Source organism: Oratosquilla oratoria, chromosome 7 (genome assembly GCF_046742065.1).
Source record: "Oratosquilla oratoria isolate Oo_2021 chromosome 7, ASM4674206v1, whole genome shotgun sequence".
Classification (NCBI taxonomy): Eukaryota; Metazoa; Arthropoda; class Malacostraca; order Stomatopoda; family Squillidae; genus Oratosquilla; species Oratosquilla oratoria.
The window spans coordinates 50520605-50534521 of NC_134783.1; the positions used below are offsets into that span (position 1 = coordinate 50520605).

Consider the following 13917-nt stretch of genomic DNA (forward strand, 5'->3'; position numbering starts at 1 on the left):
CACTCCTTCATACAATCTCCTCTTAGCATCCATTCCCAAATGTCTATTTTTCATTACACTTTTTAACCACTTCAATACGGGACTTAAATCTCGCGGGCAGCAGCCAATGCCAGCCGTACGACGTAACGAAATAATATTCGCATCATAAAATATAGTCGCCGCTTATATCGATCGTTCTCTCTGTCACCCGCGAATTTTGAAAACCACAGAGAATGGGATTAAGGGCGCATTTGGGAGAATGTAAAAACACAGGGGCGACTACAATAAATATAATCAAGACGCCGATATGGCAGCGTCGCGAATCCACTTGCTCCTCATGACGCCTACGTGTGCGGCACCGTATGGAAGGGGTTAATCCACCAAGGCATTTACTCGCTTCTCAATCTACATTCTTCCTCCACCTCTACTTCTCCTTTTCCTGTCATATTCACACCCAAGTATCTAAAACTATCCACTTCCTCCAGTCGCTCTCCCTTAACCTCTTCACTCCGGGGCACATCGCACGTCTGGCAGCATTAGCTGCCAGGCGTGCGATGTTGCGTCATAATAATCGCATTATAAAAAATAAAGTCATTGCTCAATCACTCGTTCTTTTTCACCTGTGAATTTTGATAACCATAGAAAATATGATGAAGCCAGTTTAGAGAGAATGAGGGTCACGCAGGTACGACTACAATAAATATAATCAAGACGCCGACGTCGGCATCATCGCGTACCCACTTGCTCCTCATGATGCCTACATAGGCATCACCGTATGGAAGTGGCTAATGCTCACTTCCAGTCTGCTGCCACTTCCACCCCATGTACATCTCATCACCTTACTTTTACCACAACAGCTGGCTCACCTCCCACTTTTCTCTATTTTCTTTAACCATCTCCAATCCCTGACCCACCACCCTTGTATTTGCCTCTCACACCACCCCATCCATGTATAAGTTGAACAGCCAGGGCGACATAACACGTCCCTGACAAAAGTCCCACCCCTACCTCGAACCACTCACTCTTTCCATTTCTAATCCTGACACATGCTCTATTACTCTCATAAAAACTTCCCCACTTCCTCAAGTATTTGTGGTCTTTGTTTACTAATGACAGTCACTCCTTTTGTAACAGCAGCCGACTTTATCACTTCTTTATTCTTGAGAATAGTGCAAATTGTAGACTTTTCCATACCATACTGCACAGCAAGATGAGATGCACGAATGCCATTTTCGTGTTTTGCAATAATTTCTTTCTTCACTTCGATTGTTTTTCTCACAACTTTTCTTTTTCATTGACCAGTATCACTTTTTGCTTTCTTTGGAACCATGACTGAAGGCTAGTGTAGGAAAAATAAATGCTGAATGCAATAAAATTGATAAAAGTACAGCACAACTATTCAGCTCAGTGGTCAACAGAGAACTATTTGCATTTCATCAGTGGCCACATGTCAGCAGCGTTCCAGGACCGAAATTTTGTTGGAAAACGGGTATTTCCAACTTGAATTTTTCATTTGAAAACCAATTTGTTTGAATTCAGAGACATTCAAGAACTGAAGTTTGACTGTACTTAAAACTATCCACTTCCTCCAGCTTCTCGTCTAAGACTTCCAACTTGCTTCCACCCTCTCCCCCCCCACACCACCATCACCCCATCACCCCACTCATACCGACATCCATCCCCAACTCTCCCCATCACACACCCTACCAAACTCTGTCATGCATTTCATCTATAGATGTTACTATTATGCAAGGGAGGGTGGAGGATGAGGGGGGTAGGGGGTGCTTATGTGTGAACAATATTTTGACACAGCCCAAAGTGATTTCTCCTTGTCTTCTTTGTTTCTGTTGAGGAAGGAAGTGGGAAGATAGGGGTGAGTGGAGAATGGTTGTGTATGTATGATGTTGTGATTCATGGAAGGGAGTATGAGACGATGGAGAGAGGGGTTGCCAATTAAATGAAGCAGCCTTGCCGTGGATGTGCTGTGTTTTGCTACATTGCGTCTGACCCAGGGCAATGGGCGAGATGCTGGGATGACCCATCGTCCAGGAGGAGCCAAGATAAGAGGGAGGGAAGGGGGTGAATGGGAGTGGATTATGTGGGGATGGAATGGGTGGGAGTGAATTTTATGCCTTTGTTGGCTACCTCCCTTGTAATGGGGAAAAAACATTGGTATATGTGTGTATGTATGTATGTTCTCTCTTTCAGCCTGAGGGGACAAAGAGGTTGAGTTGCCGATTAAGTGAAGCAGCCTTGCTGTGGATGTATTGTGTCTTACTACATTGCTTCTGACCCAGGGCATTGGGTGGGATAGAGGGATGACCCGTCATCCACGAGGAGTTAAGATGAGAGGGGGGAAGGGATGGTGGAGGTTAGTGGAGTGGGTGGGAGTAGGTATATGCCTTTGGCTTGGCTACCCTTCTTGTAAAGGGGGAAAAGCTCTTGGTGTGTGTGTGTTTATATATATATATATATTATTTGAGAACATTGCTAGTACTTGCTGTGACCACTGGCAGTTTTCTTTTCTTCTCTTTCTACTATTGAGGAGTTAATTATGATTTTTGCCTTCATTTTCCTGCTTGGGTCTTTCATACGTTTCACTGTAGTGCCCTTAATGACCACCACCCAATATATGGATTTTTTTTTTTTTTTTTTTTTTTTTTTCTCTCCATTACCTTGTTTTTCTTTCCTGCTGTTTTTTCTTTTTTCTTTCTTTCCTACTGTCTTTCCTTTTGTAGGAACCTGTGACAAGTGCCTGTGAGTGTTGTTTCTATAAGGTGGACATCAGAGAGAATTGTCTTCTGTTACTTCAAAACTTGTGCTAGACTCCTGCCGTCCTAAGGTGCTAGCACTCCGTCTTTAGATACGACCCAGTATCTTTGTCATTTTCAACTGTTCCTCAACCTTTTTACATAGGAGCTGACAACCAGCAGCTGTTCCCCTCCTACTAAGCTGGTCAAATTTGAGGCTGTCTGTCTTGCACAAATACAAGACGACAACAGTCCAGAGATTTGTGGGAGGGCCCAAGGACGATTGCCAGCCATTGTAGGAATGTTTTCCTGTCAATGAAGCTCAAGGCAATAAATATTTGTATTTCTTCTTTTCTTTTCTTTTCCTTTCTTTTTCTTCTTAACTTCCAAAGAAATTTCATCCTTGGATTTCAATCCTTTAATCATCTTGGAGGAGCCAAGATAAAAGGGAGGGAAGGGGGGGTGAATGGGAGTGGAAAATTGTCTTGACTTTGGCTACTTCTTTTGTAAGGGTGGGGGAGCCCTTGGTATATGTATGTATATACTTTATTTATTGATTTATTTTTATTTATTTATTTTTTCACTCCTCTTGTTTTGTATTGGTTTTTATGTTTTCCCCAAAGTTCCAAAGAAAATTCATCCTACACCAGTTTTTTTCCTGTAGGATACCTATGACTTACAGAAATTTTGAGGGTTGTTCTTCTTGGTCTAGAATTAAGTTCCTTGTATGATATAGCATTCTTCCTGTCCATCTTTGCTGAGACCAATGATAGACCCCAGGTAGTAGTGGTCCTTTAACCCCTTCATTACCGACCCGTCAACCTTACGTAAACAAACGTTTCAAACCGTCCCACGAATGGCTGGAGCCTTATGTTTGTAAACAACACTTGCCACCACGTGGGTAGAAATAACCCAGAAACCGAGGCCTTGAGAGCCCTCAATACACACAGCTTATAACTGTGACACGTGTGTGTCACGGGGAGCATGCTCGGTTCCTGGCGGGTGCACTCAGCCGTGACACGCAGGTGTCACAAAACACACATCCGGTACTCAAGGGGTTAAAATGAATGTCAGAGGGAATTATATTCCTGTGGGTCATGTGCAAGAGAGATCAAGGGCAACAAATTGATTAATTGATCTGACTTCAAAAAACTATCAACATCCTCATCTCGATCTGGAGATTCTGGCTTCCTCCAATCTTCAATTTCAACTACAGGGCAGCACAAAAAAATGTAACCAGTTGATAGTTAATTCAGAATACTGTACACGGTTAACAAGATTTTATCAACATAAGTCAATCTATTTGTAGAAAATCACTATATGAACATGTTTTAAGTGTCCCCCTGTGGTTTTCCAGATATACTCTGATTTGGCACGTAGAATTGATGATAATGTACACATTTAGGCGTAGGTTGCCCTTGTCTTTTCAGTAATGGGGTCCTTTAGTTCAGGAGTGGTTTTTGGCTGGTTAGCGTAAATGCTCAATACAGTAACTGCAAAGATAGAAGTCATGGGGTTTAAATTGCTTATTTTAGTGGAAAGATATATTAACTTTTTTCATTAACTTTGCCCTGAACTACCATACAAGATTTTGGTTCAAAATATGTTGACATGAGATTTTTTCTTCTCATGTGAAACCTACACTCACTACGAAAGTGTAAGGAAAGACGTGATCTATGAGTGGATTAGAGTGGGAAGATAAAAAGATCAGCAACCAGTTCTTGCCTGTTTCCTCCCTAAATCCATCTGTAATTTCTTGATTAAGAGTAGGACTTCATGAGGTCATGGAAAGAAACTGAAAAAGAAAAAAAAATGTCTCTGAAAGATGTGAAGAAATAGTTTTCCACACAGATGCATAATTCCTGAAAGAGCCTGGAAGGTGATATAGCCCGAGCTAGGTATGATAAATGGAGAATAAGAAACAGAACCCCATGAATGTTGCTCCTTTTGTATACATTGCAATTATGTAAAAAACCACACTTTCTCTTCTCTCTCTCTCTCTCTCTCTCTCTCTTTTAAGTACATATTTTTGTGTATGCATATGGAGTGAGTGTGTGATGTGATCCTGCTGGATAGATATTAAAGATAACCATCTCACCATCAACTATCTTCGAAGCCCATCAACACCTTCACTTTTATGTGGAGATATTGCCCCAAGGTGCTGGCTCCCAGGCTCCAGACTAAGCTCATGCTTTCTCGGTAAACTTGGACAATTTTTCCACTTTTCACGTGAAGAGGGTTGACAGCTAGAATCTGCTCTCCTCTTACAAAGTCGTAGCCTTACGCTCACACAACACAGATGGCAATGTAGGTTTTATTCTTGGATAGAGAGATATGGGAGGACCCAAGGATCTTTGCCTTCTGTTGTAATGGAGTGGGTTTCTGTCAGGGAAACTCTGGACAACATTGGATTGATATAACAAAATATTTAACAATGTAGTGAATACAAGCAAGAAAATATCTCAAGGTTAAAATCTGTGGTACTTAACACCAGGGAAAATATTTTTTCCTGTAGGTGTTAGTTACCTAGAATTTAATTGAAAACTTAGTTTTTTTTATTATTTTTCATTTTCCAAGTGGGGGATCCCTAGAAAGATAGATAAAAATATACTTATGTATACATAAATTTAATGTGATAATTATGTTCTTGAATACTGATATGTATATAGCTTTGTGTAGGAATAATACATTGATTTTATGCTCATATAGTAACATTATAATGTCATTGCTTATCAGATAGGGAAGCTAATCTTTACTCACAATGGTCCATAGGTATGGACTCCCCACTCGCACTGACTACAGACTTGTAGTGGAGAATCTGTCAAGTCGAGTGTCATGGCAGGTAAGTGTAACTAAAGACTGACGTAATTTCTTGTTATCAGAATGGGTCAAATTTGCTTGATAGCACTCATGGCCTTGACTCCTTGAATCCTTGAATGCATTGGTTGTGTAGTTTGCATGGTGGTATAGTGATGAGCCTTCAGCCGTCTTCACCAATTAGTTAAGATTTTTATCAAAATATATGTATATATATACGCTGTTTGTACTTTTTTTCATGTTTTTGTTATTATGTATAGAATAACTTGGAGCAATGCCATGAGATTCAGCTGTATTTTTATATGGTTATTCTTTTCTTTTTTCTTTTTTTTTCTTTTTTTTTATATTATCCCCCTGAGGTTTGACTGCAAAGTTCTAGATATATAGATTGAATATTTATATTAACAAGAATTCTTTAAGCATGGTTAGAGTTGTTGGAGTGTAACCTTGAACAGAAGTATAGAATTTTTATATCTCTTTAGAAATTATCAGATACTTTAAATGTTCTCTTTATAATTATGTTGAGATAATTGGTTTAGTCTACTGACAGCAATAACATATAAAATTCAATTGACACATGGTAGTAAGATTTTCCTAGTACAACACTCACTGATATATGCAAATCAACTGCACTCCAGGTGGTAAAAGTATGATATATTGTGTGTGGTTTTGCCTGTATGCATGTAAGTTGTACAAATGTATTTGTGTGTATGAAGTGTGTTTGTATACAGATACAAGGGTGTTTGATAGATGAACAGTGAAGGCAAAAAGAGAGAGGCAAGATGAGTCTAGTTATTGGGTTTTACAACACAACTTGTTCATAGTTGTATGGAAAAGTTGATGTTTCGAGAGATGTGTGGAAGAAGCAAGTTGAGAACGAATTTTGATATCCTAAAGATAGATTTATGCAAGTTGGAATGTAACCCAGAAGGATGAAGATTCTGGGTCAGGTGTCATGTCTTGGAATAAATTTGTGACTCGGCTAATCCTCATATAAAGGGGAAAGGGCTTGTTTGTATATAGAAAAGGATATGATTGGAGCAGAAGTTGAATATAGAGGGGAATAAAAAGACCTAAAGAACCTATGTGGAAATAAAAAATTGTACGCATTTGGAAAGGCAAAGTCGGTAATGCTTGAGTCTTGCTGTGCCAGCAGTACTTATAGATTTGAAACACAAGCAGGCATTTTATATACTTGTTGAGGAGGGAGGTTGAATTAATGGAAGGGAGAAATGATATTGGATAAATGAGAAAATAAAAAGGCAGAATAGGAAAGGTTTCAGATGAAATAGATCAAGAGATGCTAACTACAAATACCTTGAGACTGAGAAGAAAAGAAAACATGAGAAGTACAAGTTGAAGAAAAAAAACACACTATGGTCATTTGAAGTTGGGTTAGAAGGAGAACACAAAAGAATGCTTCAGGAAGTAGCTAATGAATGTTGAAGATGTACAAGAAGAGCATTTTGATAGATTGTTAGAGATATGAACCAGATGTTGATTTGTTGAGATGGGTGTATGTGAAAGTGAGTGACCTTGCTTGATAAACTGGAAGTTTGCCAGATATGGATATACATGGATAATTGTGTACTGTGAAAAGAAGACTGGATAGTTGGATCCAGAGGAATGGAGACATCTGTGGTTCATATTGCCAAGCAAACACACACACACACATATATATATATATATATTGTGTGTGTGTATGTATGTAGAATGTGTGTTTATGTATATATGTATGTATGTAGTTTTTAATTTTGGCACCTTGTTGAGACTGATGTGTCACTTGCCCCCCCCCCTCACAAAAACGAGCTTAATCAACCCAAATAAAAAAAAAAGGGGAGAGGGTGGAACCTTTTTTTCTGAACCTTGAAAAGGAAAGAAAGAAAAATATAAATAAATATCAAAACCACTATTTCCTGTGATAATCTTAACCGCTCTTTTATACCTACTTTGTACATTATCCTCCATGAGCATTTGGAACGAGGTCCTTTTGCCTTTCTCATCAATTCTCCCTCTCAATCCTTCCCAGGTGCGCTGGTGGCGTAATCGGAAGTGTGCTGGTCTCGCGCTCTCGTAGTCGTGGGTTCGAGTCTCGCACTCCTCTCCGATTACTAGCAAGGACTGTTACCTGCCCCCAACAGTCCAAGCGCATAGGGCATTGGTGATAGCTTTGGCCGCAGCTATGTGCCTTCTGGGCATATGCTTCTCGTCTTCTCCTTCCCATCTGTATCTTTGTATTTTCTTCGTCACTTTCTTCTGCTGTGCATCAAGAGCATTGCTACTTCTTGTTTATCCCCCTTTGCACTTCTTAACCCCTTCCATACGGTGCCGCACACGTAGGCGTCATGGACTTAGATCTCAGTGGCAGCAGCCAATGCCAGCCGTACGACGTGTCGTAATAATACTCGCATCATAAAATATAGTCACCGCTTATATCGACCGTTCTCTCTTCACCCGTGAATTTTGATAACCATAGAAAATGTGATTACAAAAGAATTAGAAAGAATGTCATTATGGAGGGGCGACTACAATAAATATAATCAAGACGCCGATATGGCAGCCTCGCGAATACACTCGCTCCCCATGACGCCTACGTGTGCGGCACCGTATGGAAGGGGTTAATGCTTTCTTTCCTGTATTCTTTTTCAGTCATCATAAACCTTTCATTTCTTTTGCTCTTATTTTGTACATTCTGATTTTCTACTTGTCCTGCATTTTCCTTATTGTTTCCCCTGCCTACCACAACTGCTAGGAGCCCACAATGCTTTGCCTTCCCTTTGCCCTATTGCACTGCATTTAATTCGTTTATTTATTTATTTATTTATTTTTTATGATTATTATTATATATATATAATATATATATATATATATATATATATATATTTTTGTGTGTGTGTTTGTGTATATAGAGGTCTTACCCAAAAGTTGCAATAATTCAAATAGGGAGAATAAATTTGACATAATATGGCTTTCTGCCACCAAGTGAAACAAGCTGCACCCATTGTCAGTCATCTTGTCTGTGGGTACGAGTGTGACCGGACATTTTAATGAATCATGCTCAGTTTGTAATGTCTCGTTGAGGTGGTGCAGCAATTTTTACAATGGCAAACCTCATGGAGTTAAGAAATTGCATCAAGTTTTACTTGAAGATAAACAAGAAAGCTGCGGAAACCTGGGGATTTATTCACAAAGCCTGTAGCAATCCCATGTCCCAGAGCAGAATATTTTTCCTGTTACAAGCATTTCAAGGAAGGATTCATCTGTTGGAAGGAATTTCAGGATGTGCTGAAGATAGTCATACTGGAAGAATTCCAGGAATGGATGGCATTGTAGTAAATGGGGGGGGGGGACACTTTGACCATTTCATGCATCCCCAAATGAACTATGTTGAAGGTGACTAAGGAAATTAGGAATGCAAGTAAATTATTTTCCTTCTTCAGTCAGATTGCTATATTTTTTGGGTAGCAAAATTAGGAATTCAAGTAAATTATTTTCCTTCTACAGTCAGATTGCTGTATTTTTTGGGTAGCACCATGTATTACTTCATCCCCCTTCCTGCTGACAGGCTGACATAAAACCAAGTAAAAGAAGAAGAACCCGGTGGCAGCAAGAATGAAGGGTAAAGTAATTGTTGATATGGAATGGGTTGATCAATATATCTGACCCTTGTCTTACCAAAGGGTACCACAGAGTTAAACGAGATAGCCTGATATTAAGTAAAATAGATCAATAATATTCAGTAAAGAATGGGTTAGTTATGCAGTCTGCACATAAACAAGGATATCATACATTTCCAACTCAAATTCTCCTCCATATTGAACTTGTCAGTCTCCCCACTAACCTCAGATATGCCCTATCATATTGCACTACCCACAACTCTCATCAAAGTTTATCTCCAGTTTTCCACAGTGATATCAATATCATGCACAGTTAAACATGAATATATACAATTACCTCTCATGAACCTTTGTTACTATGAAAACGTGATCTGCATACCTTCCATCACTCCAAAATCAACACTACTCTTCCCCAATACTCCCTAATCCTCTCAATTAACATACACCCATACACCTTATTGAATACATAGATCTTTCTAAAACAGGGCTTCCCTGTCTTACCATGAAAACATGATCTGCATACCTTCCTTCACTCCATAATCAACAGTACCCTTCCCCAATGCTCCCTTCCTAATCCTCTCAGTTAACACACACCCATACACCTTATAGATCAGTGGTTCCCAAACTTTTTTTGGCCACGACCCAAATCCAGATCTGGTGAAGATGTGGCGACCCAAGGATCAAAAAGTGTAGGGAAGCTTTTGATTGATTTTTTTTTTTTTTTTTTTTTTTTTTTCTAACAAGGTCTCACGACCCATTCTTGAACACTTCGTGACCCATAGTTTGGGAATCACTGTTATACATGCACAGATCTTTCTAAAACAGATTCCCAACTTGAGGTGCTAGCATGCCCTAAGGGTGCTGGGAAGTAATACATATACTTTCCTTTATCCTTCTAGTAATAAGATATTAGTTAGGGGGTAATGGACTGCTTAGATCTGACTACAGGGCCCTTAGGGTCAGAAAAGATTGGGAAACTGATCTAGAACAACAACTTATTTGTGTCCCTTCACATTGGATAGCAGGATTATTCATGTGATCCTCTGATCCACCAAGACACTTTTCCCATAGATACACATTGAACAATCTCACCAGTCATTCCACTATTACTACCCTGACCCCTTGTTGGAGATTCTACTTGACATCCATCCAGTAATTTTGCCTTCCCAGATTTCAGTTTTTTTTTTTTTTTTTTTTTTTTTTTTTTTTTTTTTTTTTTTTTTTTTTTTTTTTTTTTTTTTTTTTTTTTTTAAATAGCCTTATCATTCTCCTCACCCATCACAGCCATTCTTCTACCATATCCCACTGCCACAAACAAAATTAAATTTTCTTTACACTCAACAACATGAAATACTCCATGCATCTCCCTCACACAGTATTTCTCCTCCATTATCAACTTTTCATCCAGCCATCCACAGCCATTATCCTGAACACACATTTCATTTCCCTCCAGAATAGAATTATCTGTACCAAAATTCTTAGACACACCCAACCTCACATACACTGACAAACCTGACATACGAACAAAGATTGGAAAAATTGCATCTGTCATCACTGGAACAGAGAAGAGAAAGAGGCGATTTGTTGACCATTTTCAGAATTATGAAAGGGATGGAAATTCTCCACAGAGAAGACTTATTAAAGTGGGACAGAAATAGAAACAAGAGAACACAAAAAGAAACTAAAGAAAGACAGCTACAGAAGAGGCCTGAAAAAGAATAGCTTCCCACATAGTTATTGATGTCTGGAACAAACTGAACGGAGAAACAGTGAATGCCAAAACTATACATGATTTTATGAATAAACTGGATATGGAGAGATACGAAAACGGGTCACTACGAGCATAGCTCTCATCCCGTAAAATACAACTAGGTAAATACACACTACTTTTGGTCCCCCTCATCTTCTGCTTCACTCCTACATTACCTTATACCTGGGACCAATGCCAAGTACCCGTAAGTGGAGGTTGCGGAAGATGGAACTCGAAGTTATTCTTCTTGCTGCCCATCTTTAAACCTTGTGAACACTCTCGTCTTCACTGGGAGACGCAACCCTGAGGGGCTTGCACGCTATCTCCAGATTAGGCCCCAAGATTTTATTTTAACAACTTTATTTTAATCACATTTTCGTACAAATTGAATTGAAAACTGGGAAGTGCTCCCTTCCACCTATCACACAAAGCTGGTAACATAAGAACTGTCCCACCTTTGATACAACACAGGCAGTCCAGTGTTTCTCCCTATAGAGATACATAGGAGGGTCAAGGACTGTTGCCAGCCACTGTGGGGCTGTGGACCTACAGTCAGTGAAACTGAAGGCAACAGTTATTAGGGAGAGATATTTGTTTGTTGAGCAGTCATTACCAAGGGACAAAGTTGAGATGGAGGCGAGTAGAGCCCCACCGGCAGAAAGCAAATTTATAGCAAGGGTACATGAAATTCACTGCTTCAGTAAGCCCTCTGTAAGGTTGCACAATTGTAGCCCTCTCAGAGAGGGGGAGATTGTGACATTAAACTGTATCATTGCTTAATACCTCTCATGCTTTGTCATTCCTTCTTTGCAGCCGTTCCTTGTATGTATGCCTCTTTTCTTGCACTTGCTTTGTCATTTCACCTTTAATCCCGCCCACTATCTCTGCCCATTCTCCTCATCCTGTGCATCATTTTTGCACACTTATACCTCCTCGTTTACAATATATCAGTTCATTGTGTGCTCCCACTTCTCTCTTATCTTTCACCATATTCGACCTGTCTCACTTGTGTTTAGCATGAATCCTCTTTTCTCCTCTCACTGGATTATCTTTTTCCGTACCTTTCCGCCTCCCTTCCCTTCTCCCCCTTACGCTCACTTGCCATTTCTCTTCCACCAGGTGACCAGACATTCTGCCACACATTCACTTTCAGAATATTTGTATATATATACACACACATGTATGCATATACATGCACATACATATGAACATTGGAACACTTTTTCACTCAAATTTATGGAGATATTAAATCACATGTTAATGAAGATTTTGAACCACTGTCCTTAAAGATTTTTGCAGTTATAATAACTTAGCATATCATAGACCCCTCTCAACTGTACGTAAATATTTGTAAAAATAAAGTAACGACAAAAATCACTTATTGCTTAACCAGTCACTTGTGTCTTATTTCCTTCACAGCAGTGACACCCCTTAGAGATTTTTGTTTAACTAGTTAGCAGAGGATAGTACCTCCTGCTGACGGGGTTTAAGGCAATCGAAGTTAACCTCTGTGAACATAACTCCCACTACTTGTATACTGGCTAATGCCAGATGCTATTATTCAGCCGAGGTCAGGACCCTGTGCTGAAGAGGTTGATTGCTATTAATTGTTGATGGTTGACCTCGCAATCTGTTGGGCACTTGTATTATTTGTACCAACATTGTGACGTGATGGGACCAACGATGGGTAGCATGTGATGGTCCAGAAAGATATTTGTCAAGAGAAATTATCTCCCTGTTGCCCACCTTAAAACTTGCCGTCACTTTCACACTGGGAGGTGACCTGAGGGGTTGGCACTTGGACTTTTGATATCTATCAATGTTGACTATTTTCCCTCCACTTTTTCATGTAGGACAAGGGTTCTCAACCTGGGGTTCATAGGACAGTTTACAGGGGTACTATGACTAATGAAAGATTACTTAGACAATTAAGTCTGCAGAGAGAAAATGTACTTTTTTTTTTTATTTTAATGCTTAACTGGTGAATAAAGTTATTACAGTTTCAACCATTTGATATCCATTGCGGTACCATTGTAAGGGGGGGGGAAGCTGCTGGTATGTATGTATTTATGTAGGTTAATGGGGTATGTGTTGATGGTCTGAGGACTCTTGGGGTACATACAGGGGAGAAGGTTGAGAACCCCTGATGTAGGATGAGGCAACAATCATGACTTGTTTACAGATAACCTGCAACTTGAGAATAATGAAATCATAAGAGCATATGTAGACTTCGGAGAAGTCTGACCATAATGATAACAATTGTGCCTCAGGTTTTGCTGACTGGAAGTCTTGAGCTTCACAGCGGCTGGGAGGGTCTTTGGGACCTCCCATAGATTTCTCTGGGAAGAAATGTTGGACTGTTGTGTTGCCAATTTATAGTAGTAGTAGGAGGAGGAAAGTTGTCACTGATTATCAGTTTTCCTTATGTGAAGAGGGAAGGGAAATGCATTTAAAGCTAATAGAAAGTTCTCAGGCTTCATCTGTTGATGGAGTGCCAGCCTCTAGTTTGAGTTGAGGGTGTTGATGGGCTTTGAAGATGGACAGCAGGGAGACGATTCTCAAAGATGTCCACCTTATGCAGATGCCCACCGTTGGCATCTATTTAAACATGTATATGGAACTATAATGAAGTGGATTTTATATAAGGGGATAAATGTGTGGGCTTAGTTGTTAGGCAGGATTAATGAGGTTATAGTAATTACTAAACCACATTGCTTTAAATTCTTATGTATTCATCTCTTCTGACTATATCTTGTGTATATCTGCCTGCTTTTGTATCTATAATGCTCCCTCTTTAGCATATCTTCATCTCATCTGCTTCACATCATCTATCATTTACACACATATATACCTGTCTGGGGTATTGGCTGCATGTTATTGTGGGGTTAAAAGCTGCTAAGTAGCATGCAGCTGATACTTTAGGGATATGGGGTGCTCCTACGGACCAGAGCCACACATCATTTTGTCTGTGGTAGAGGAAATCTCTATAGACAAATGATGATAC

General features: G+C 39.6%; 1 protein-coding gene across 5 annotated transcripts in view; it reads left to right on the forward strand.

Moving 5' to 3' along the window:
- The window catches only part of B52 (serine and arginine rich splicing factor B52), a 55423-nt gene that overhangs the window by 24660 nt on the left and 16846 nt on the right, over positions 1-13917 (forward strand). For 3 of the 5 annotated variants that reach the window (XM_076188221.1, XM_076188222.1, XM_076188218.1), the window contains one exon: positions 5502-5571. In XM_076188221.1, the coding sequence (XP_076044336.1) occupies positions 5502-5571 (70 nt within the window). The remainder of the gene's footprint in view (positions 1-5501; positions 5572-13917) is intronic. The other 2 variants (XM_076188223.1, XM_076188220.1) reach the window with 1 other exon arrangement.